The sequence below is a fragment of the Periplaneta americana genome, chromosome 15 (genome assembly GCF_040183065.1).
Source record: "Periplaneta americana isolate PAMFEO1 chromosome 15, P.americana_PAMFEO1_priV1, whole genome shotgun sequence".
Taxonomy (NCBI): domain Eukaryota; kingdom Metazoa; phylum Arthropoda; class Insecta; order Blattodea; family Blattidae; genus Periplaneta; species Periplaneta americana.
The window spans coordinates 31,082,123-31,107,608 of NC_091131.1; the positions used below are offsets into that span (position 1 = coordinate 31,082,123).

Here is a 25,486-nt window from a genome sequence, read left to right on the forward strand (position 1 = left end):
CGACCTGGTTGGCGGGTTGGTATAGTGCTGGCCTTCTATGCCCAAGGTTGCGGGTTCGATCCCGGGCCAGGTCGATGGCATTTAAGTGTGCTTAAATGCGACAGGCTCATGTCAGTAGATTTACTGGCATGTAAAAGAACTCCTGCGGGCCAAAATTCCGGCACAGCCGGCGACGCTGATATAACCTCTGCAGTTGCGAGTGTCGTTAAATAAAACATAACATTTTAACTTTACTGATCTGGCAACCCTGGCATCGATATTTTCTGAAATGGTCACAGAAATAGACTAGGTCTTTCAACACTAGAGCTACCATATGTTAGCATTTATGCGGACATGTCCGTTTTTTTGATAATAAAAATAGTAGTAGTGGCAGTAGCAGTAGTAGTAGTAGTAGTAGCAGTAGTAGTAGTAGTCTAGTAGTAGTAGTAGTAGTAGTAGTATTAGTAAGCCTAGCTATTGATTGGCTAGGAGCGGGTTAGGGACGACCCTTCAGCACATCGGCTCGACAATGGACTCCGAAGTATGGAATGAATGAGAATGAGGTGTACCAGCCCACCGGCCGCATGAGATCCCTCATCCGCTCATACCGCCAAGCTGACCAAGCAGCACATGATTCATTCCGACAGCCCTTCTAAGGTGTCGAAGCGCTCTCGGAAGTGCTCTTAAGGAATGAATCCTGGCAGAGGTATTGCGAAAGGCTCAGAACCCAGAGACGGAGGAGGACAGAGGACGCCCTTCCCGCAAGTAGATCCTCATCAAATAGCGGTCTCTTTGAGTCGTTTCTGATCGGCATTCAGGCAATTAGGAATCCAATGACATGATTTTGAAGGATCAACATGAGACTTTGAACATTTTCTATTGAACGTGTATTTTCTCATTGTACATAGTGATTTCGTACATCATGATGTGTTAAGTGGATTCCTACTCTTCTCCGTGTCCACCATTTTCTCTTCTTCTAACTCTAGGCCGACGCTTCCCCTTTTATTATCATCTTCATTCTCCATCTGCTTCTATTTTTATTTCTCTTCCTGTCTTTTCGTCGTCCTGCCTACAATTTTAATTTAATTTAGTTTATTTAGGCCTAATTAGCTAGCTAGTGAGTACAAATTAAAATTATAAAACAAAAATATTTCTAACCAATACCATAAGAGCCAGGCTCGTGTACGATGTAGTCTTAGCTAATAATATAACATACAATTTACAAAGACAGTTTGCTAAATACAGTAATTAACTTAATTCAAATCGATAAATAATATACAAAAAAAGAAGAAAGAGAAAAAGAGAGAATAAAACACATTTAATTTAAATTGATAATCAGACACAAGCCAGTGATATTCAATAAAAAAAAAAACATGTATATAGTCGACAGAAATAGAAGGTAAAAAAATATATACATTTGTTAATATTATATATCATGAATAATTTTATAAATTTCTTTTTCAAAAGCTTCAATTTTAAAATACTTCAAATTTGAAAAATCGTTTGTAATTTTATTATAAAAGTCTTGGGCCGAAACTAGCACCATGTTTAAGAGCTGCACTTTTATGACATTTAGGCTCAATTAATGAGAAAGTAGATTTTTGTCTTCGAGTACGAAATTCATGTCGATTAGATTTATGTTTTATTTGATTTCTGTGATAGTAGGCTAAGTTAGTAAACTATATTCTTCATAGTTAATACTTTAAAATCTGTATAAATTAAATTTGTTGGGTAATCCATATTTTTGGTCAGACAAATTTTTATTAACTTTCTGTGTAATAAAATTAATGGATTAAGTACAGATTATGCTACTCCACCCCAATTTATTATACCATACTGTATTAATGATTATACTAAAGCTACATTTTGTCACTTAACACCCGTGTTAAGTTTAAGATAGGCTACTTCTGCTAAAGCTACAAGTTCTGCATTAAGAAGAAATTTGAGGACATTATTGAGGAAACTACCAATGTCAACATACTGAACTTCATATCAGCACTCGCTGAAATGGGTATCGGATAAGGAGTGTATTGGAACATGCACCGTGGTGCAAGGGAGAGGGAGAAAGCAGTCGTAGCTGGTGTGGGCTATCAGTAACTGTAGACGAGGACGCTATTTGCCGCGCCGTTAAACATTATCATGTCGTAGCTCATATGATAGTCAAGCAATCGCAATGTAATTTTTAAGATTAGTAGATAAATGTCTAAGGAAAGCATAGAAAAAATTCGAAATCAAAATCTTTTTTTGGAAAGTGAGTAAAAAAGTTCAAAATAGACATTGGCACCCTCAAAAGTTGGCAAACGGCAAACGTTTTCGTTTTTCACGTCTAAGCGAGAGAAATATTTAGAAAGAATGAAAATTAGTTTTGAAAGTAGTTCGTGTTACGACGAGTTAAACAAAGGAATATTTTCGCCTGGCGTCGTATGTAGTGAGATTAAACTCTTGTCTGTTGGATCTGCGGATTCTCATAGAAATCATCGCGATGATTTCAAATTTGTTTTCGAAATGTTTCCATTGCTTAAAGTTTTCGAGTTAATCGTGAGTTTTGAAACTTAATAAAAATAATTTTATTGCATAAACAATATTTATGCTGATTAAACATTATTATCTGTGCATTTCGAACTGGCGCCTCAAGGTCAAGGACTGGACTGCATTTGCCACGTGTGCTTACCCAAATTCTGGACCATTCTCCTCAACTAAAGTCAGTTGGGACAGTCGGAATTACCAGTACTTCAGTTCACAGTTTTCAGTTCAGTGACTCGTGCGTGGTTTGTACTTCTGTACGTGACTTTGATCCACCAGTTCAAAATGCACAGATAATAGTAGCTATGTCATACCGGTACTTTGAAATTCAGAAAAACGAAAAGAATTTTATAGTAGTTTTTATATTTATTATTGTCACTATTAATAATAATAATAATAATAATAATAATAATAATAATAATAATAATAATAATAATAATAATAATAATAATAATATTATTATAATAATATAATATATATTATATATATATATATTATATATTATATAATATATAATAATAATAATAATAATAATAATAATAATATTATTATTATTATTATTATTATTATTATTATTATTATTATTATTCCAGGCTTCATTTTTTTTAATTAACCCACTGATCTAATTTTAATAATTATTTGTCCATTTATTTGTTGCATTTGGTCAATTGATTAATGTAGACTATTCCATTATTTCAATTATCTCATTGTACTAATTTTATAATTATTTATGCTATTCTACTCTGTTGCATTTGATCAATTATTGATGTTGATTATTGTACTTCATCTCACTGCCATTTTCTGTCATTCATTCTCATCATCATTTGTTGTTTTGTTCTGTTTTGTATCGTGCTAAACTGTAATTGGCCTTGTGCTGTTGTTTTGCACGTTAACAAAACAAAACAAAACAAAACAAAACAAGACAAGACAAGACAAGACAAGACAAGACAAGACAAGACAAGACAAGACAAGACAAGACAAGACAAGACAAAACTAAACTAAATAAATAAATAAATAAATAAATAAATAAATAAATAAATAAATAAATAATGTGAACTGAAGCTGTCTTGTTTCATTTTCCTGCCCTACCACAAAAGCCATTCCACTTCAAAACTATCACGATTTTATATTGCTATTTCCTATTTATTTTTTTAATTTTTCGGGCACTTTTAACTTTAAAATAAATTTGATCTGTGTATATTTTTTTTTCTAGAAATATAATTTCGGTAGATATTAAATTACGAAATTTTCGAAAAACCGTTTGTATCAATTCCTCGGATCTATCTATCTCCGGTTCTAATCGTTCATATTATTTAGTCTTGGTATCAGATGAAAGGTAAAAATCCCAGTGAAATAATGAGATATTCTACATGTCAGGATTCGTGGCTTGTCCACTTCTTTCACTGGGTCCCTCAATCATTTCAGAAGAGACTTATATTTTTAGGTTATTGACATTAAGCGTTACTTCGGCGCAGAGACTACAACGTGTTCATAATATGTGCGTCCGTTTCGTCTGCAATATTCGCCGGGCTGATCACGTAACACCATCCCTCGAAATGTTGTCCTGGCTCCGTCTAGAAGATCGTAGGAAAATCCACTGTCTTTCCCTTCTCTTTCACATATTGCATTTCTCCACTCCTTCTATCTTGCGTCTCGTTTTCAAAATTTATCCACCCATCATAACCTAGACACACGATCACAACACTCCTCAATATTATCCATTCCCTCCCACCGAACATCCTCATATTCATCTTCTTTCACTGTGGCTGTTCCTCGACTTTGGAATTCCCTACCGAGTAATGTCAGGGACTGTCAGACATCAAATCAATTTAAGAATAGGCTAACGAGATATTTTTCTAACAATTATTGTCAACAATAATAGCTGTTTCAGGTTTCTCAATGTTTAATGGTTATAGCTATATATCACAGATAAATATATAAATTATCTCATTATTATTATTATTATTATTATTATTATTATTATTATTATTATTATTATTATTATTACCCTACTGCTACTACTACTACTACTACTACTACTATTACTACTACTACTACTACTACTACTACTATTATTATTATTATTATTATTATTATTATTATTATTATTATTATTATTATTATAACTATTTCTTACCAGTGTTTATTATTGTCACACTAACATTAGTTATCCAATTTTCATTATTTACTTTCATGTTGTTTTATGATCTAGATATTAATGTAATAACTATGTAAGCAACTGTATTTAATTAGAATTAGAGTCTGGCTGGGCGGAAGAGAAGGCCTACTGGCCTTAGCTCTGCCAGATTAAATAAATAAATAAAATAAATAAATAAAAATTATAAACGAACATGCTGAGTGTTTATAAATTATATAAAATATGTTTATTTTGATGCATACTTGAACACTGTGTGCATCATTAAACTATTATTGCTGATGTAATTTCTGGCACGAACGAAACCCCGCCACTGGAATACTGCATACCTGCCAGCAGCCACGGTGCATCTCCTGAGACGCTAGCCCGAGGGTGCACTGTGCTGATGACCGTTGTGTTAAGTGCGTTAACAGAATGTCGGAAATAGAAAAAACTCAACTTCTCGTTTTTTTTTTTTTTACGAACTTCTCCTCGATTCTGTGAGTCTAAATCTCTGTGTTTGGTCACATTTCACAAAAGTTACGTAAAGAATGACTTTGAGGTGTGGACAGGCACAGACAGCAGGCGTACTTAATTCCGTGCCTCTTGTATAGGCTGTCATAGGCCTACCGTCGGTTGATACAAATTAATTATATAGGCCTACAATATTATTGTGAACAAAGCTTTCATTCTTTACATTATATTGTACTGTATAGACTACACTATTTATATAAAATAGATTATTACAACAAATAACAAGCTACAACGCATCAAAAGCTCTAAGGAAACCTATAACAAAACCAAAACTTAAAATTAAATATAAAATAAACAGAAAACTCTACGAAAATGTAAATTGCATTTAAAAAATATAGGCTACATTATTTTATGCTCGACCATGCCGAAATGTAGCAATTATACACCTGGTAGCAGTCCTTTAATGCATGTCATTAAAGTACACCTACTCATTAAAGTACAGGTGTTCAGCCAATCACAACTCACCTTACAGGTGTTCAGCCAATGACAAGTCAGCTTTGTACCGTTGTGTGTAAAACCGCAAGTATCGATTATTCTCGGATATGCAATCGAAAGAGAATTAGCGAAAAGTCACGGAGGCTGGAAATCCAATACTGTCGCAGAAGGTTATGTTCTGTTACTATAATAATTATAATTAGCGTTAATTGTAAATAATATTCAAATAAATTCAATTTGTCATCTCGTTTTTCAATGTCGAATTCAATAATCAAGGTTATATCAAGTTTAACGGGATTACATCAAGGTCAATGACATTATTGTTCCTCGGAAAAAATCAATACTTTCGTGTCTGCGCACATCTCACAATTCACGACCTAGAACAAGGTCACTTCCGATCTTGTCAGATACAAATAAAATGTATACATCTGAATAATTTCAAGTTAGAAATATGGTTGAGCATAAAAAGTCGTATGAAATTCGCCTATAATGGTAATTAAGAAGCTCGTATGAAAATTATGAAACTCGCTTGCGCTCGTTTCATAAACATCCATACTCGCTTCTTAATTACTATCATTATAGGCTCGTTGCATAATGTACTATTTTCATTCGTTCGTTCACATTCATTAATATTCATATACTGACATCCATCCATCCATCCATCCATTCATCCATCCATCCATCCATCCGTCCATCCATCCATCCATCCATCCCTCCCTCCCTCCGTCCGTCCGTCCGTCCGTCCGTCCATCCATCCATCCATCCATCCATCCAGGATTTAAGCTAGAAAATAAATTATTCTCGAAAAAAATGCACAAATGAAAAATTATATTTGTGCAAATTGCGAAAAACTTGTTCATTATTGTAAATAATTGTACAGAAAGATAAAATGAATAAGGTTTGCAGAAATAAAAAGTTATGTAATTTGTTTCTTAGAGTTTTATTATTTTCAATCCATCTTACCACACTCTAGATATACTTAGGCCTATGTAAGTAAATCATTAGACGTAGGTATGTTTAGAATCAATTACTGGTGAATTTACATCACATTAAAATACGCTATTTTATAGCACTCTAAACATTGAAATTCGTTACGAGTAGACCCTTCAAGATTTATTGTTAGGAGAGTGCCAACTCTTTGTACTGAAAAACGGTTTCTAATTACAGTTTTTACAAGATTCATGCAACTAATTCCTAGCTCACGATTTACAATATGCGATTGAATTATATGAATTGATTAGAGGAAACTGTTTACTTGACTTATTAACTTAGCCTACATGAATTGCATCAACACTTTGAAATCCATTCCTGAACATTTATTGCTAAATACCTTTTTGAACATTGCCCATGCCATTAGCACTTCATTTAAATTCAGATTAGTTCAAACACATCTCTGATTTCATTTTCTCCATTACCACCTTCGTTTCTGAAGTCCAATGTGGTTGTCACATTTTTGTACATTTACATTGAAAGTTTGTTGCATTTTAGAAGTCGAGTAGCACAATGCGACAAATGCGACTGTGGTTTAAACCCTGCATCCATCCATTAATTTCATTGGAGTTATGGATATCAGAACTTTTCTTTCACACAACCTGAAATACAAATAGCTACAAAAAATGTAAAGAAAAGTAATAAATAAGAAAAAGAAATAATAGTACAAATACAAACGCAAAAAAAAAAAAAAAACAAATATAGAAAAACAACAGGCACAAATGCTAAAAGTATACGGTAAGCATCTAAAGCTAAGTGACTGATTGCCCAGTTTTGAAGAGAAATAAAGCAATGTCTTCGAAACTTTCACAGTGAAGTTAAAATTGTCAGTTGAACGTCATTATAATGAATAATTACTCGTACATAATATAGACTAGGTACATTTTAGTGTTTAAAATGAAAAATTCCTTCTTCTTTCTATTGGACAATGTTTGCATCTAGAAAAACTTATTTCAACCTGACAAGAAATAACTGGTGTAAAATGATCTGTGACAGCTCCGAAAAATAACTGTGATAGATAATAGTGATTTTGTCACAGGATGATTCTTGGCGATTGTGGGATTGCTTTTCCTGTCTGTAAATTTTCAAATCGTCTAGAACTCAATTTCACTTCCATTTACCTATCTTTGAACAAACCACGAGGAATACCCATGACGAGCCAGGAGATGTTTATGCTTATCGCTTTTCTGCGAATTGGGTTGATATACCGGTGCCATGTCTTATATCAACAATAGTGATTAGCACGGCGAGTATACTGAAAACAAAACAAGCTCTGACTTCTGAGCTGAGTTATCGCGATGTGTGGGCGCGTATATTCGCCCATGAATAACGAATAAATCAATTGTGGACGAATGTAGCGAGTGCATAGCTTCAATATCAAAGAGTTATCGACGTTAGTTAGCCTTTTGAGTGGGAAGAAAATTAATTAGATCTCAGTTGTATTGTCTTTCAAGATAATCTTCTAACTTGCAATTGTCTGAACTCTCTACCTGTCACACACAGACTATATCAGTCGCCTTCGCTGTGAGTCACATATTGGGCAGAGATGACAATATCTCGGAGCTGTGATTTTGAAACTATATGTCTTAAGGAACAAAACTGCTGGAAGGATCGATGGCTGTCATGGCGACTGTACAAGTTGACGTCATTGATGCCACCGGACCGGTGGACAACAACGACGTCACGCTGCAGAGGAATAGGAACAAAACTGCTGGAAGGATCGATGGCTGTCATGGCGACTGTGTAAGTTGTTATCTGTGCTACGCTAGCAAAATTTTGCGAAATTTCCGTACTGCCATCTCGTTCAAAGAAATGAGATCATAAACAACTTATTTCTTGAACCGGTAGTAATAACTGGTCTGTTGACATGTTCGCTCATAAGCCATTAACATATTGTTTTTACGTTGTGCTCATTACAAACAATACAGCAGAACTAAAGCAGAACACACCGCCATGACACAACAGTGCACGATGTCATTCGTCTGCTAATTCCCGCCCTATACCAATCAGATTCACTGATGACGGCTGATGGAGCCTGCCACCACCTCTGCAAGTTGATGGCACCGGTGCGACACCGGTGGAGCATCAATGACGTCATCGGTGAAATTCGGAACACCGTGATGCCATCGGATTGCTCACCGGTGAGATTCGGAATACGCTCGACTGTACAAGTTGACGTCATTGATGCCACCGGACCGGTGAGATTCGGAATACGCTGAATGTCATTGGTTTGGAGCAACGAGTTATAAGTTACTTGTTTTTTTTTTTAAGATGGGACATGAAAGTTAAGCGGCCGAGCTTGGAATTACAATGCCGTGTTGCCAATACGGACTACCACGCTGCCAGCTGATGGAAGCTATACTTGTTTTTTTTTAAAGATGGGACATGACAGTTAAGCGGCCGAGCTTGGAACTACAGTGCCATGTTGCCAAAATGGACTACCACGCTGCCAGCTGATGGTAGCTAGCAATTGTCGTTAAGATGGCTGACGTTAAAACATTCACTGACAATTGACGCGAAGGTAAGAAAACAATACAAAAATCGACAGAGAATCAAAGATGAAACGTGCCAATGCTAACATTGTGTGCACAATAAATGTAGCCAAGAGAGCTATTAAGCACTCGCCATATGGAAACTGTAAGTTTGGCAACTCAACCGTTGTTACCACAGCAACAGGCCTACCACGCTATGTGACATTCAGTTGTTTTTCCGATCGCAACGCTCCTGTCATGTCCCATCTTTCAAAAAAAACAAGTATAGCAATGTCGTTAAGATGGCTGACGTTAAAACATTCATTGACAATTGACGCGAAGGTAAGAAAACAATACAGAAATCGACAGAGAATCAAAGACGAAACGTACTAATCCTAACACTGTGTGCACAATAAATGTCGCCAAGAGAGCTATTAAGCACTCGTCATGTGGGAACGGTAAGTTTGGCAATTCAACCGTTGTTACCATAGCAACAGGCCTACCACGCTATGTGACATTCAGTTATTTTTCCGATCGCAACGCTCCTGTCATGTCCCATCTTTCAAAAAAACAATTATAACTCGTTGTTTGGAGCAACAAGCTAGAAAGAGTCTTTCTAACTCGTTGGTTTGGAGAGAAAATTCGTTTACAGAACCTCACAACATTGGCCATGAACCAATCATGCCCCTTGGGGGGTAAAATGTTACAAACTGCATTGTTTATGTGAGATTTCTTTCTTGAGCTGGATAACAGTCGCAATGAAATTCACGACGCATATTAATCTTCATGTGAAAGCAGCAGAGAATACTGGGTAACCTAATATAAGACTGAAGACATTGAAAACAGATTTCGGTGGACGAGTCCTTGTTGACACAGCATTGATTAAGCTAAAAAATAGTTCATCTGTATTTTTTGTACGACTTTGCGTCCAAAAATTTGTCAGTAGGTCTACTTTGTAGAAATGGCTGTGCTTAAGATGGCCTTCGATATTAACGATGCAATCAAGCGAAAGATGATGTTAGCTCCGACGTCCTGCGATAACGCTACACATCAAGGCTGCTCTACCCATTCGGGCCAAGTCTGGATTTCCTGGTACAGAGCCAGACCGGGGCTCTTGGTGGCCGACACCTGGCGGTGGCCAAGCAACTTGAAGTCGGGGGACAACTCCCCTTCCTGCACTCCGCACTTGAGCAGTTGCTTCGTGGCTTCAAGTTGTGGACGAGATGGCAGCGCATCTGCAAGGAATAAAAAGATACTTAACTTTTTTTTTTATTTTTTTAGTTGGTTATTTAACGACGCTGTATCAACTAATAGGTTATTTAGCGTCGATGGGATTGGTGATAGCGAGATGATATTTGGCGAGATGAGGCCGAGGATTCGCCATAGATTACCTTGCATTCACATTACGGTTGGGGAAAACCTCGGAAAAAACCCAACCAGGTAATCAGCCCAAGCGGGGATCGAACCCGCGCCCGAACGCAACTTCAGACCGGTAGGCAAGCGCCTTAACCGACTGAGCCACGCCGGTGGCTTACTTAACTTAATCCACATCCGTTTTATTCAAAGCTAAAATCATGGAGATCTAACAAACAGTTCGTTATTAAAATGTAAGATAGTGAATGATGTGAAGATCCTTAAGAGCTGAGCATTAGCAACTATCTATTGCATTTGTGTTATTAGGTGTACCATAAAAAAAACACTGGGAATGCTCTGATTTTTCCTTGATTTTTATTATTTATTTATTTATTTTATTGGGTTATTTTACGACGCTGTATCAACATCTAGGTTATTTAGCGTCTGAATGAAATGAAGGTGATAATGCCGGTGAAATGAGTCCGGGGTCCAGCACCGAAAGTTACCCAGCATTTGCTCGTATTGGGTTGAGGGAAAACCCCGGAAAAAACCTCAACCAGGTAACTTGCCCCGACCGGGATTCGAACCCGGGCCACCTGGTTTCGCGGCCAGACGCGCTGACCGTTACTCCACAGGTGTGGACTTTTTCCTTGATCTGAAGTAAAAAATCTGAAATATTTTAAATTACTTATAAAAGCATAGGCCTAATTTCGAAACCCCCGCTTGGTAAATTTACGATTGAGTTTCTATTAAGGGGTTAGGTACAGCTTATAAGCAGTAGAATTTTGGAAATATTCAACATTTTTTTCCTCCATTACTGTATCTTGTACAATAGTTAAAATGAGTATGTGTAAAGCATTGTCCTTCTGCTATATGAAAAAAAATATATATATTTTTACGATTAAAAAAAAGATTTACATTTTTTTTTTCAAAATTCAGTTCACTGTGCAGTGATGAAGCGTTTCTCACATAACTAAAAAGCTATCCAACATTCTGTGATTAAATATTTTGTGTGTTTTTATGCATGTCATCTAGAAATATGATGCAAGAGCACTTCTCTACCTTTGATAGATTATCTGATAAAAAATAAATTAATTTAAAAATGGTAAAATATCAATATTTTCTTATAACGCAAAAAATATATTCTTTATTAAGGAATGTAGTGGAAAGAGCATGATATTGTAAACATGAATTTCAGCAATAAAATAAAAGAGAGAGAACATGAAAAAGTTATCAAGTTTATGAGTTATGAGGAAACGCTTCATCACTGCAGAGTAAACTGCCACAATTTTGAATTTTGAAAAAAAATATTTTTTAAATCGTAAAAATATTTTTTCATATAGCAGAAGGACAGTGTTTTACACATACCAATTTTCATTATTGTACAAGATACAGTAATGGAGGAAAAAAATGTTGAATGTTTCCAAACATTTGACTGCTGTAAGCTGTACCTAACCCTTTAAAGCAGCAACATTTCACTATATAGGCCTACTATTTGAAATAAGACAAAGCATATGATTAATCATGTATGGTATTTCGCAAGTCCTTGAATCTACAGTCTCTGTTCTCGAATAAATGAGAACGGTTCCTAGTATCTATACGAATATCCTGAAGATTCATACATGACCGTTAAAACTTGGGTATCGAGACGGAATTATTTTAAAAGAATTGTTAGTTATCCGATGTTATGAGAGTCAGACACAATGGGCCCATTGAGGCTGAAGTGTTTAGGACTAACCCAGGCCGCCTGTAGATCTAATCTACTAATATTTATTCCTTATATTAAAAAGTTGGACATAAAATGAATAAAATTGTATTGCATTAACCAATATCCATAAATTCCAATTAATATAATATTGACAATAACTGTCAGCATGTGGTACATACCACTGAATTCTCCAATCAGTGCCACTCCTATACTTTTAGAGTTGTAACCCCTGGTGTGTGCCCCTATCTGGTGCCAACCGCGACCTTCGTATACGTTGCCATCCCCTCCTACCAGGAATCTGAACATAATTATAAATAAATGAATGAATGAATGGATCAATGAATAAATAAATAAATAAATAAATAAATAAACAAATAAATAAGTAAATAAGTAAATAAAAAGTAAATAAATAAGTAAATAAATGAATAAATAAATAAATAAATAAATAAATAAATAAATAAATAAATAAGTAAATAATTAAATAAGTGAATAAGTGAATAAGTAAATGAATGAATGAATGAATTAATTAATTAATCAATGGATGAATGAATAAATGAATGAATGAATGAATGAATTAATTAATTAATTAATAAATGAACGAATAAATGAATGAATAAATGAATGAATAAATGAATAAATAAATCAATGAATGAATAAATAAATGAATGAATAAACAAATAAATGAATGAATAAATAAATGTATAAATGAATGAATAAATAAAGGAATAAATGAATGGATAAGTGAATGAATGAATAAAAGAATGAATGAATTAATTAATGAATAAATGAATAAAAATTATTGTATAAAATTGAATGAATGAATGAATGAATGAATGAATGAATGAATGAATGAATGAATGAATGAATGAATGAATGAATATATCGCATTACACTGTTTTGATCTAGGTAAAAATTATTTGCATTTGAAAATTACACATTATATACCGGGTATACATTTTATTATGAACTCACTTTAATAGTAGTTAATGATACAACTGTTGTAGTTAATGACAGTTCCATGCTGGCCTTGTTTGCTTGATGTAGTCCCTAAGCGCTTGATTGACAGCATTTCCTTTTAAAGTTTCACCATGTTGGAAAAAAAAAACAATTGGACTTATTGAAAAAAAAACTATCACTTATTAGTTTCAACTTCCAGCAGCATGCCGCCACGATGGTCTAATGGCTAGAGAGCTGGACTCAGAACCTGTCTCTAAGTTCGATCCAGACGTACTCCCGATTTATGACTTGTGTTGTGCAAGCCCGTGGTCCAGGTAACACAGGGGTTTTTTTCCGGTTCCTCTGTGGCATCCCAGCTTGATGATAATATTTATTTCCATCATCATTAATTCATTCAAAACGGGCCTGCTACATTTTCGTTCCTACAGGTCTGTCTTGATACAAGATTACATTCCTAGTGCGAAGTCGAACGCCTTTCGGCTATATTCGTTTGTCCTGGATGAAGCCAGTCCCAATGTACTGTACATTATCTTTCACGCTAGTAGCCAAGAAGTGCTCCTTTACTAATGACTTAATCTTTAAGCTGCACTATTTTGTGCCATACCAATAAAATTATCTCTTTCCAAACAAATCAATAACCATCTTCAGGAGACACTCAACTATATTTTGGAACTTTTTTCCTATTTGACCAATTTTTTTTAAATATGGAGAAAAAGTTTAATATACACATGGAAAGTAACATGCAAAATCTCAGCTCATTAGATCCAATACTTTTCAAAATAAAAAAAATATTTCAATTTTTAATCAATCATTAATTGAAATATCACTTTTAATTATCATTTTTTATTTTTTTGGCTTTGTGCATTTGACTGTGACTTCTGCGTATTGATTTAGTTCTGTCATGTAAATTAGTGTAGAAATTTAATTTTTAATTTCTATGACACTTTTTCTCCAATTTTTAAGTTGAGTGTCCCCTTAACAAGAACAATAATAGACTAATATAAAACGTTATTCAATAAAAATGCTGGTTCTTTTTTAGTCAACTATCCGAAGACAGGTTTGACCCTCGTAAGTGACACCAATAAGGCATCACTGTAGGGCACTTCCACTCTGTATAGTCACTTCTCTATATATGTCACTGTTGATAGTGACTCGTCCTTCGGATGGGGACGTTAAGCCTGGTGTCTCTCTTGGTGGTATTCGACAGGAGTAGGCTACGTGCCGGCACCGGGTTTCCCCTTCTCCCTTCCTTACCTTCATCATCATCCTCAACCATTCCCTACACTACACTTACACGAACACTTACACATACAACACTCACCCTAGTACACGACATAATTATTCAGAGATATACGAGGGTCATACAAAAGTCATGTGCAACGCATTGTTATAGATCTTAATTTTTATTTTTTACACAAACCAGATACATCATCTTAATCTACAGACTTTTCTGTCACTTTTCAACATAGTCTCCATTTCTCTGCACACATTTTCCCGCCGTTCTGTAAGTTTGAAAATTCCCTGGCTGTAGAAGTCCGTTTCATCTTCCCGAAGAGACTGAAGCACTGCTTTCCGGATGTCCTCCAGCGTCTCGTAGCGTTGGCCTTGCAGCTGATCCTTTACAGAACCGAAAAGGTGATAGTCTGAGGGTTCCAAGTCGGGACTGTAGGGAGATTGCGGAAGAGTTTCCCACCCAAATGTTCTGATTTTCTCCACGGTGGCACGATGAGTCTGAGGCCACGCGTTATCGTGTTGCAGGACAATCTTCTTTCCAGGGCGTTCCTCGCGCAATGTACGACGGAACTTCAAAACTGTATAAAATATATAGCGGACAGCATTTATGGTCTGTCCAGGTTCAAGAAATTCAACCAAAATGCATCCCAGAACTCATCAACTCTTTCCTTGTTATGTTCCGTGGCGGCAGTTCGAGGGCGACCGCTACGAGTCTCCTCTTGGATGCTCGTGTTCCCATCTTCGAAATGTTTCACCCATCTCCTAACATTGCTGGCGTCCATGCACACATCTCCGTATGCACGCTGAAGTCTGAGGTGAATTTCAGCAGCAGATTTTTCTTCTTTAACAAGGAATTTAATGACAGCACGCTGTCGAAACGAACCATCGTACATCATGCATAACGTGGCCCTCCGAAGTGGTGTGCAACTTGAAAAGGGTCACAGTTCTGACATCTATCCGCTACATGCGGAACTCGAATCACGCAAGTGAAGTGGGTAGGCATTAGATACACACACTATTATTATTTTGGTTCAGCTTCACTATTAGGGACGACAATTAAAGAAAAATATATCTGTTTAATTTATTGCCAAGAGCAGTGATGCCATCATTCACAGTTCAGAAGAAAGGGGGCAGGTCGCGGATTCTTTATTCATAAGTTCCAAGCTGTCTTCTAAGCTGAAAACGTAAATCCGACACGTTGAATTTGCACAGAAAGAACGCGGAAATATTCCATAATATGTAGGCTATAACCTATGTGTCTGTAACCTTGAAATCTGCAATATTAAATGCATTATACAACGGGTTTATAGACATACTGTACGTACATATAACATAACAACGATATACTATCTTTGTTCTGCACCAATGTCTTACTTACTTACAAATGGCTTTTAAGGAACCCGAAGGTTCATTGCCGCCCTCACATAAGCCCGCCAGCGGTCCCTATCCTGTGCAAGATTAATCCAGTCTCTATCATCATACCCCACCTCCCTCAAATCCATTTTAATATTATCCTCCCATCTACGTCTCGGCCTCCCTAAAGGTCTTTTTCCCTCCGGTCTCCCAAGTAACACTCTATATGCATTTCTGGATTCGCCCATACGTGCTACATGCCCTGCCCATCTGAAACGTCTAGATTTAATGTTCCTAATTATGTCAGGTGAAGAATACAATGCGTGCAGTTCTGTGTGCAACTTTCTCCATTCTCCTGTAACTTCATCCCGCTTAGCCCCAAATATTTTCCTAAGAACCTTATTCTCAAACTCCCTTAACCTATGTTCCTCTCTCAGAGTGAGAGTCCAAGTTTCACAACCATACAGAAGAACCGGTAATATAACTGTTTTATAAATTCTAACTTTCAGATTTTTGGCACCAATGTCTATGATTACTAAATCGCTGTCACCCGATTCACAGACCCCTAGTCTCTTTTTAGTACAAACCGCTTTCATACAATCATCCGCCGCTTTAAATGTGAGTCACAACAAATATACTTCTGTTTACAATGACGTCATTCTACCTCTGCTCGTTATACCTTGTGCGAAGTAACCTTGCTCAAGTTGCGAAGTCATTGACTCTCCCATTAAACGAAGGCGTCACTTGTTCCAAGTATAACGGAGTGCCCCAGGACTTGCTGAGGTGAATCCCCTGACCAGGTTTCATGCAAAAAGGAACGAACAGTCTAATCAGAAGCGACATATTTATTTATCGTTACGTAAGGCCATATTGTGGAGGTTAATTGAATGCTAAGTTGGCATAATGATCCGAATGCCTAGAGTTCGATTTATGAGATAGATTATAAGCCAAATGAATTAATTTTTCGTGATTATTTCTATCCCTTCAGACATTTTTTTTAGATAATTAAATACATTTTTTTTTCAAATAGATTGTTTGTTCTTGATTCTCATTCATTTTAGTGTGTTTTGCAATGTCATTTTTAAGCTACGCAACAGCTTGATGAATACCGACAATGATCAGTAATCCGTTCGTAGAAAAAAAGAGGCATAATGCTAAGAAGAAACAGAGTAATGTTGGCTTTTTAATAATAAAATGACTAAGCTACTCATAGCAGTTGGTGAAAATGTCCTCTGCGTGCATATACGCATAACTGCCACTGCTTTAAGAACTCCGAATTTATAAGACGAAGTCTTAGATAGGCCTACTATGAGAAAAATTTCTCTTTTGGTTCGTCTAAACTCTAAAGTATGGTAAATTTGTACGAACAGTTTAACACTTCGTTCTTTCTAGTACATATTTATCCACATCGTTGGCTTACTTTTAAAACATCGTAACTGCATTTGAGAAAATTGCATAAAAGAGAAAAATTACTTCTTTTTTTTTTATACTCCAGCTGACAAATGTTACGCATTTGCTACATATAAAATATAGAAACATTTGCATAATTGAAGGGTTCAGAACCATAGTGGGCCAAGCGCCATTTACTAAAACCTTAGAAAACAAATGTTAAAATTAATTTATCACCATAATTCAATAGAAACATATAGCAAATAATAAAAAGTATACACATTAAAACTAAATGATATGTAACTCTTCATTAAACTATGGTATTCACTTAACTTTAACCCTTGCTTTCTCCATTTTTAATAAATGGCGCTTGGCCCACTATGGCTCTCAACCCTTCAATTAAGAGGTGTTTGGCGAGTATCTACACGTTACTTACGCACTGTGCAAATGTGTAATGGACATTTTCAGGAACTTAAATTTAGAATGAAATGTGAGAATTTTAATAGTGATCAAAACTAGGCATATTTCCTATGTACTTTCGCTAATAGCATTGCCTCAATCAGTGGCGGCTCGTGCCGGATAAATTAGGTGAAGGTCAATAGAATTCTAGGTAATTTCCTAGAATCGTTATATAGCCGTGACGTCGCGAATGCTTTTGTAACCTATACGATGGTCATATTGAATTAATGTAATATATTCACCATTTTCTTAAGTTTTATGAAAAGCATAGCATATAAAATAAACAAATTTTCAACATTTTCGGAAGCTACGTCCCCTTAATCCCGAAGAATTCACTGTCCCAGCAAAACTTCCGCACAATACATACCACAACATAATAAAACAACCACAAGTCCACATGACATAAAAAAGACAAAATCTAACACATTTTATACAACACATCAAATTAAAAGAGTACACAAGAAATAGGACCCATAACAAAATTCAAAATCACAATCATAATCGTAAACTGTATTCATATTTTAAATCAACTTCGGAACATGCAACTTCCGATATAAGCTTACCTATCCAGTAAAATCAGTAGCTACGATTAAATCAAAGCAGTATTCTGTTGAACAGAAAACTTACACTTGAATGGAAAAGAAAGGGGCACTAGTAATTTCATCTCTTACAAGTTCATTGATGCATTCAGAAATACAATCAATTATTTCATTTTGAATCGTTTTAGATTTCCCAGAAAGAACAGGCCTAATTTTTTCATAGTGATTTCTAATTTTCATAGGGCCAATGAAATGAGAGCCAATAATTCTTTGAAATTCCCCCTGTTCTGTGACGAAATACTCTCATCATGACCGCGAAAAGCCAACTCCTGCTTGCTTAGAAACAATACCGTATCGATTGCGGTGTGCATTACCAGTCTATTTAAACATACGTTTTCATTAAATTGACTTACGTATAACCTATAACTTTCCTTTAGTGCATCCGCAATGGTGTTCATGTTCTTCTGCAGTGCCTTTAATTGCAAAATACATTTAATGTGTTCAGCTGAATCTGCATGGCTGTGAAGACCGCGATTGACATTTCTGAAATCGCAAAATCCAGTTGAATTCCAAGCGGGTTTCTCGTTCCCCAGAAGAAGACAAGACCAACAATATAACTTCTCGTTTTAGTGACTCCCACATAACCAGTTGCAATCGGCATACCACGAATCTTCAAACTGAATATTGTATGACCGACCACCACTTTTCACTTTTTTCATAGTTATATTAATGTGACTTGTTGTTCTGCGGTATTTTAAAATATCTTGCTTATCTTCTGCACACCAAGGAGAGAACGGTGTCTCCAAAAGATTACACACTTAATCGTTTAACGGATTCATTTTTTCATCGCATTAATACACGTAGTAACACCTTCACACTTCGCTGCACTTATCACAACAAAGAATACGTAAAGCGAAATCGTTGGTCAGCGCGGGTCAAATGTACAACGTAGTTTCAAATGTTATGCCAACTTTCTTTATTACAGGATACTCAAATTATTTCAAAATCCATACAAAACATAATATTCAAGAGATGCTAACGTTAAAAAATACCAAAATATATACGTTATATGCTAAATTTAAACAATATTTAACTTCTTTACAGAATATTTTATGTTTTCTTATTTAGTTGCAAAATATTACAGTTTGCCACCCTGATCCAATGTTTGGACGAGAGAGAGATTCTGTCTTTCAAGAATAGAGAAAGGAGATGAATGCCTGCTCCACAGACCCTCATAATAGCCTCGCAAAAGGGACCGGTAATTCATAGTAAGCAACTCGTTGTCATGGCAACCGGGTGTGTTTACTGAAGGCCAAAAGGAAAGTCTCATTCGGACCTTCAGCTGGTCTGCTAGCCACGTGGCCTGGCTGGTGAGGGGTTTATGTGAAGTGCTGCAGTGAATGTTAACTGAGCGGATTAAGCCGAACAAGATATTAAAAAATAGAGCAAAATATGGTTTAGTGAAGGATTCATTTTATTTTAATTTATTGATAAAATATATTTTATTAAAGCACGAAAAAAGGGGTGAAGGTGGCCTTCATGTACTTCACTTGAATAACCGCCACTGGCCTCAATACCTGTGGCTGACTATTTGTCGAGCGTTGCATGAGTGCAGTTCACTTCAGTATATTGTGAGCTACTGAAGTGATTACTCATTCGTGCCTAATATTGTGCAAGCTATTGTGTTTTTTTCTAATTGTTTGAAAACATTGGTGGGATAACTTATTCGTGCGTAGTGTAATGCAAGATTGTGTTCTTTTAATTGTTTGAGGACATTGGTGGGATAACTCATTCGTGCCTAATGTTGTGCAAGCTATTGTGTTTTTTTCTAATTGTTTCAGAACATTGGTGGAATAACTTATTCGTGCGTAGTGTAGTGTAAGTTTATGTTCTTTTAATTGTTTGAAGACATTGGTGGGATAACTTATTCGTGCGTAGTGTAGTGTAAGTTTATGTTCTTTTAATTGTTTGAAGACATTGGTGGGATAACTTATTCGTGCGTAGTGTAGTGTAAGCTATTGTGTGTTTTTTTTAATTGTTTGAGGAAATTGCACGGATTACTCATTCATATTTACTGTAATGCAAGCTACTATATTTTTAATAATGTTGTTTAAGGACACTGAGCGGATTATTCATTCATTCGTAGTATAATGCAAGCTACTATATTTTTCATTATTGTTTGAGAATGGTGTAGGCCTATAACATACTGAAGTAAGTTTCTGTACCTATGGTCCCTCCCAGGAATCTGTAGAGTACAAAGACGAAACAAGACCTCTCCGCATGTGGTATGTGGGAGGGCTAGGACCAATGACCGCTCTGGAGAAGGCATTGCTTGAACGAAGCGAGCTTGATGGGAGGGGATCTATAGACATTAAGAAATCTCGCCACACTTTCTGTTAGGTACCATCTGCTACCACGAGCATCTTACCCCTTAGCGGCCTCAAGCTGATACTCCCCGCAGTACACTCCGGCACAGATAGACTCCGCCCATTCACTTCGTCCACATGTGCAAACTTACTTCACAGATTCCTTGGACGGACCATAGTTGTGAGTTATCAAAAAATTGGGGGGGGGGGCAAGCTGACAAGTCATTTCGAACATTTCGCAAGAAGTGATTAGTCGAGTAGTATTTCAGAACATACTTCGGTTATGTCAAAAAGTATCGACACAGGAGGACACTTTGAACATCTCTCATCTCTTGTGACACAGGTAAGATGCACTTGTATTAATTTTTAAGTAGTTTATAAACATTTTCCCACTAAACAGGTTCTTACTGTGCAAATTCACAGTGTTCAACGTGTTCTGAAGGTTTTGGTTTTTTCATCATGCTACGTACCGACTCCATTTCAGGGAAGACCAGGAAAGGAAAATCTATCTTTTGAATTCAGTGTAAAGAGCAGGGTTGCCACATTTCATTTTCCAGAAACAATTCAGGTATTATTAACCATAAGTTGTAAACTTTTTTCCAAACCCCTGCGGTGGTTGAGTGGTCAGATCTCTGACCTGTCACGCAGGCGGCCCGGATTCGAGGTCTGGGATTTTTCATTGAAAAATCCATAGTGACACTTGTAGCGGACAAGGTCGCAGTTGGGGTTTTTCTCGGGGTTCTCCCGTTTTTTCCCATATTAGGCATCTACATCATTCAGTCACCATTTCTCCATTTCGTCATCATTCCATAGCATTTCCCGATCGCCGGCTGGCGATGCACGGAGGGGGCTGGCCTAGGGACGAGGGGGGTTGCCTGCTCGAAACCTGGGTACGCGGCGAACCTTAATGTAGACAGCCGTTGTGGGTTTGGGAATGCGCCTAGCTTGAGGGTTGGGGCAATAGACCGTAACAGGTCGCTGTGCTGCGCCATAGTGCCCCTCTTCCGTAAATTCAATTCAATTCAAGCTATTTTCCAAGCTGAACACGCAACTCCGAACTCCTCGAACCAGTTGCATCCAAGCTGATGTGTCGGACTGCCTTGCAACAGCGCTGTGACTGTGAGCATTGTAATATCAAGCTATTGGTAGCTACTCCATTGACATCATGGGTGAGCAGGAACTTAAGATTAAGCTTATCCAAGTAGTGGAAAATTATCATCGGTTGTACAACTACAAATTGTCGGAATATTCAAGGAAATGCATTTATTTTGTTCAACCCTTTAGCAGCTACAAACAGCCTATAGTTGATGTTTCTTTCTGTGCGGACGAATCCACTTTGTTCTCCTTGGATATAGCCTATAGTGTTTATAAAATAAAAACAACTCATCACCATCACTTCCACTTGACATTTTCGTTTGTTCATGGAAAGAGCACACAAATAATATACTGGGTGTTCAGTTCAAAATGTGTCATGGCTCGCTGTATGCCGTCATGTGGCTAGCCGATGAGCCTAGAGAATTCAATCTTCCTACACTTCCGCAGAGGTGTATAACCTAAGAGGCAGAAAAGTTGCCTAACAAGTACGGCGTTCATTCTGAAGAGTAGTACCGATACGTACGGTAATGCCGGTAGTGGCAGGAATGTGAACTGTTTGGAAATACGTACTGTCGGGAAAAGGGGGAGAGGGTTAAGACGATTACTTACGTATTTGTTGACATTAACTTCGACGGTCAACATGGACACGGAGCATTTGATTTGTGTTGTGGAATGTTACCGTACGCAACCGATGATAACAAATACCCTGCGTACGACTTGCCGGCGCAAAACACAGTTCGAAAGAGGTTATGGTAGCACACAGACCGTACAGACCGCCGTCTGTTGCTACGACGTTCAAGTTATACCGTACACGTTCTCAAGTTCAGATTGAAGAACGCCTTAAATAATAGGCAACTTCTCTAACATATAAGCTGAAACTCGCTTCAAATCGTTGACCCAACAACAGTGACGTCATGACACACTTTGAAATGAACACCCAGTAGTTTCATTCAATTTGCGAAAGAGAGTACCTTGACAAAAACCCTCTACATCTGATTATTACACCATAAATTCCAACACGGCATGGTCAGGGATCGAACCCGATGGATAAAAGACCAGCTGGTTAGCGCTGAGTCACAGGAAAAAAAAAACTTTTTTAAGCAATACAAAACTCTAACTCGTTACTCACGAAAAACCGATGTCTCTCCACTTTCTGTTATCCATGTGATCCGCCTGCATGTTGACCACCCGGTCCACACACAGGTCCATGGAGTTGCAGCGTGGGGTCACTGTGTGCTGGATTATCACATAGTCCACTGGAAACTTCATGTATTCAAGAAATGTGGGAGCTCTGCCTCCCCACTGGGATCGAGTGACGATTTTAGAACAAGCATCTTCCTCGGCTGTAGAGGCAAAAAATATTACGCGTAACTCGGACAAATTCTGTTGCCTTACAGCTAATATTTTTATTTTTATTTCACGAAATATATAGGGCCTATAGCAAAAGTATAGGCCTACTGTGATTCTTCTAAACTATTGGACGAATATTATTCATAATCAGTATATACGAATTAATTTAAACAAAAAATAATAATATTCTAATAATGTTGTGACATGAATACGTCTTGTTCAAGGTAGCTACGACTGTTATGGAAAAATCTAGAATTTTTAGCGTAACACGAAGTTCAATAGGCCTAAGTCTCCGCTATATGATGTACATATCAAAGCCATCTGCGAGTTGCAAAATGCACTTGCAAGTGAATAAGAATTATATGTTAATCATTTGGGGTGCTATTCATAGACATTTCGCTAGCCCGCGCTACGAGCGTGCTAAACTAGTCCCGGCTATCGACTGATTACTTGTATAGGATTCATATCGCTAACGCTGGTTTATGAATACGAAAAATATTAGTTCGCTGATCATCCACCGGAAGCCTGCGCTAAGAATATCTTTGAATATGGCCTACCGGTACTCTGTGGTACAAGTACTTGAAACGACAATAAAAATTAAATAAAACTGAAATAAAACAGAATTCAAATTTTTCGTATTTTTGTTTTGTTACATAAGCTGAAGTGATATATGAAATGTTATAATTGCCTATGTATACAGCGCATATCCAAAATGCTTTGTGTTAGAGAAATTGAATGGGTGCTCGCAAAAAAACGGACTAATCGTCGTTTGATAATAATGAAAAAAAGAAACTTACTTTTTAATTCATGTAAAAACAAAAATATCAATACAAAATAAGATATTAACCGACGCGCATTTGATATGATGCCGTTAAACAACCGATTAAAAACTAACATAACCCTAACCATTCCGAAAATCGATGAAAAGGAGACTATTTTTCTGTAAAATTTAACTTGAACCTAATAGTTATCCTCGGTGGTCTTACGGTTACCATGGCAGCCGTTGGATCAAAGACTCGAGGGGTTCAAACCTTTCAGAGAGTATTGGATTTTAAATGGGAAATTTACGGCACCCAAAATGCCCCAGAAATTTAAATGCTGGAGCCGTTAAGCTAATATAGGCCCCTAAAAGCTTTTCAAGCCACAGCTTACCTGTTCCCAGACACGAGAACACAGAAAGAAGAACCGCAGCGTAAATGAATACCATGCTGTTCACTTCACCAGAGCCGAGACGTGTGTGCGGTGTTAACAGATGGCGTCAGCTTTTATCGGAAAGCCTCGGCACACAAGACACACACCGTGGATTGTGGTGAAAAACCGGAGGAGGAATTGAGTCAGTACGCTAAGTGCAAGAACGGGTTACGTTAGCAGTGCGACGAAGGTCACTTGCTTCGGAAATGCTCTTTGCGAACAATAATGGGCCTTATTTAAATCGTAACTAAAACGTACGGTAGGCCTACCAATTGTGGGAAAATGATTAATATAACAAAATTTTCTTGGTACAGTCCGATTACTATAGTCCGGATCTGGTTACTTAATACCCTAAGGATGAAATCTAACCATTTCCCCACTATTACTACCCTACATATGAAGAGTCCACTGCAAGAATGATGGATGTCATTTGGAACACATTTTGCAGGAGACGCAATTGAAAGTTTGAAATGCTTAGTGCTCAAAGCTTAACTGAGATTTTCCGATCATTACTGGACAATGACTATCAGTGTTAATGCCATATAACTCTCTATGTACATTCTATATATCTTAAGCTATGCATTGACAGTCTTGGTTCATTTTCGACAAGAAAGTGACATCCATCATTCTTGCAGTGGACTCTTCATATGGTAGTCAGTCAGTGGATTGTAGTGATTTTCTAGATGTTAGGTTGAATTTTCTTTTACCAACTTTGTTTCGAATTTCGGGTACTGCCGTTCATTGTTTTAGACATAATGCACAACACGACTAGACTAAACGGCATTTTGGAAAGCGAGCTGCTATATGCGCCGTAGCATTTCTGGTACAGTATGTGACGTCACAAGCTTGTAAAGTAGAACCAATCGGAATCAGTCTATAACAAGTACTTCTCGAGTTCGTTTGTTCACGTCTGAGTGTTTCAGTACATTGAATAAGTAAAACTAACATTTACTCTGTGTGTGTGTGTGTGTGTGTGTGTGTGTGTGTGTGTGTGTGTGTGTAAGGCAAATAAATGGAAGAAGAGACTGTAAAACGACAAGTATTGCACAGGCAGGCGCGGAAAATAGTGTTTAAGGTGTATAATTATTTTAAAAACATTGACGAGCAGAACGCTGCCGGCCATCTTGATGCTGGCTGCAACGTTGCCAACGCGCAAGAAACGACTGCAGAAGCATGTTATGTGGGATTGAGAAACGTGCAAAGAATATTGTTAGTGAAGGAAAGAGGGTTTGTTTGGTGTTATGCTTACAGTAATCAACGGCTGAAGTCATTTATTGTCTTTTGATAATTTAATTTCTCTCCTGCGCTATTTGTATTGCACGTGCGCGTGAAGTACGATGTGGCAATTTTGTACGCTGCCTTGCTCTCTCTATCTGTCTCTCTCGACGCAAACGCTAGCAGACTACCGCCTTCCGAATTGCCGTCGA

General features: G+C 37.0%; 1 protein-coding gene and 1 long non-coding RNA gene across 2 annotated transcripts; both read right to left on the reverse strand.

Moving 5' to 3' along the window:
* Positions 1-6,529: 6,529 nt before the first annotated feature.
* On the reverse strand, positions 6,530-24,173 carry LOC138714772 (peptidoglycan recognition protein-like). Its single transcript, XM_069846885.1, has 4 exons — positions 24,021-24,173; positions 22,648-22,861; positions 12,307-12,425; positions 6,530-10,301 (listed from the first exon to the last, which is right to left on the reverse strand). The coding sequence occupies exons 1-4, from the start codon at positions 24,073-24,075 to the stop codon at positions 10,117-10,119; spliced, it is 573 nt and encodes a 190-aa protein (XP_069702986.1). The 5' UTR covers positions 24,076-24,173; the 3' UTR covers positions 6,530-10,116.
* On the reverse strand, positions 14,185-22,640 carry LOC138714773 (uncharacterized). Its single transcript, XR_011336081.1, has 2 exons — positions 19,627-22,640; positions 14,185-17,613 (listed from the first exon to the last, which is right to left on the reverse strand). It is a non-coding gene; the product is annotated as an uncharacterized lncRNA (long non-coding RNA).
* Positions 24,174-25,486: the final 1,313 nt, after the last annotated feature.

Coding starts and splice junctions, on each gene's coding strand:
- LOC138714772 (XM_069846885.1), bottom strand. CDS start 24,075: ATGGTATTCATTTACGCTGCGGTTCTTCTTTCTGTGTTCTCGTGTCTG. Junction 12,426..22,647: donor TGGAGAGACATCGGTTTTTC/GTGAGTAACGAG, acceptor AATTATGTTCAG/ATTCCTGGTAGGAGGGGATG. Junction 10,302..12,306: donor ACTGATTGGAGAATTCAGTG/GTATGTACCACA, acceptor TATTCCTTGCAG/ATGCGCTGCCATCTCGTCCA.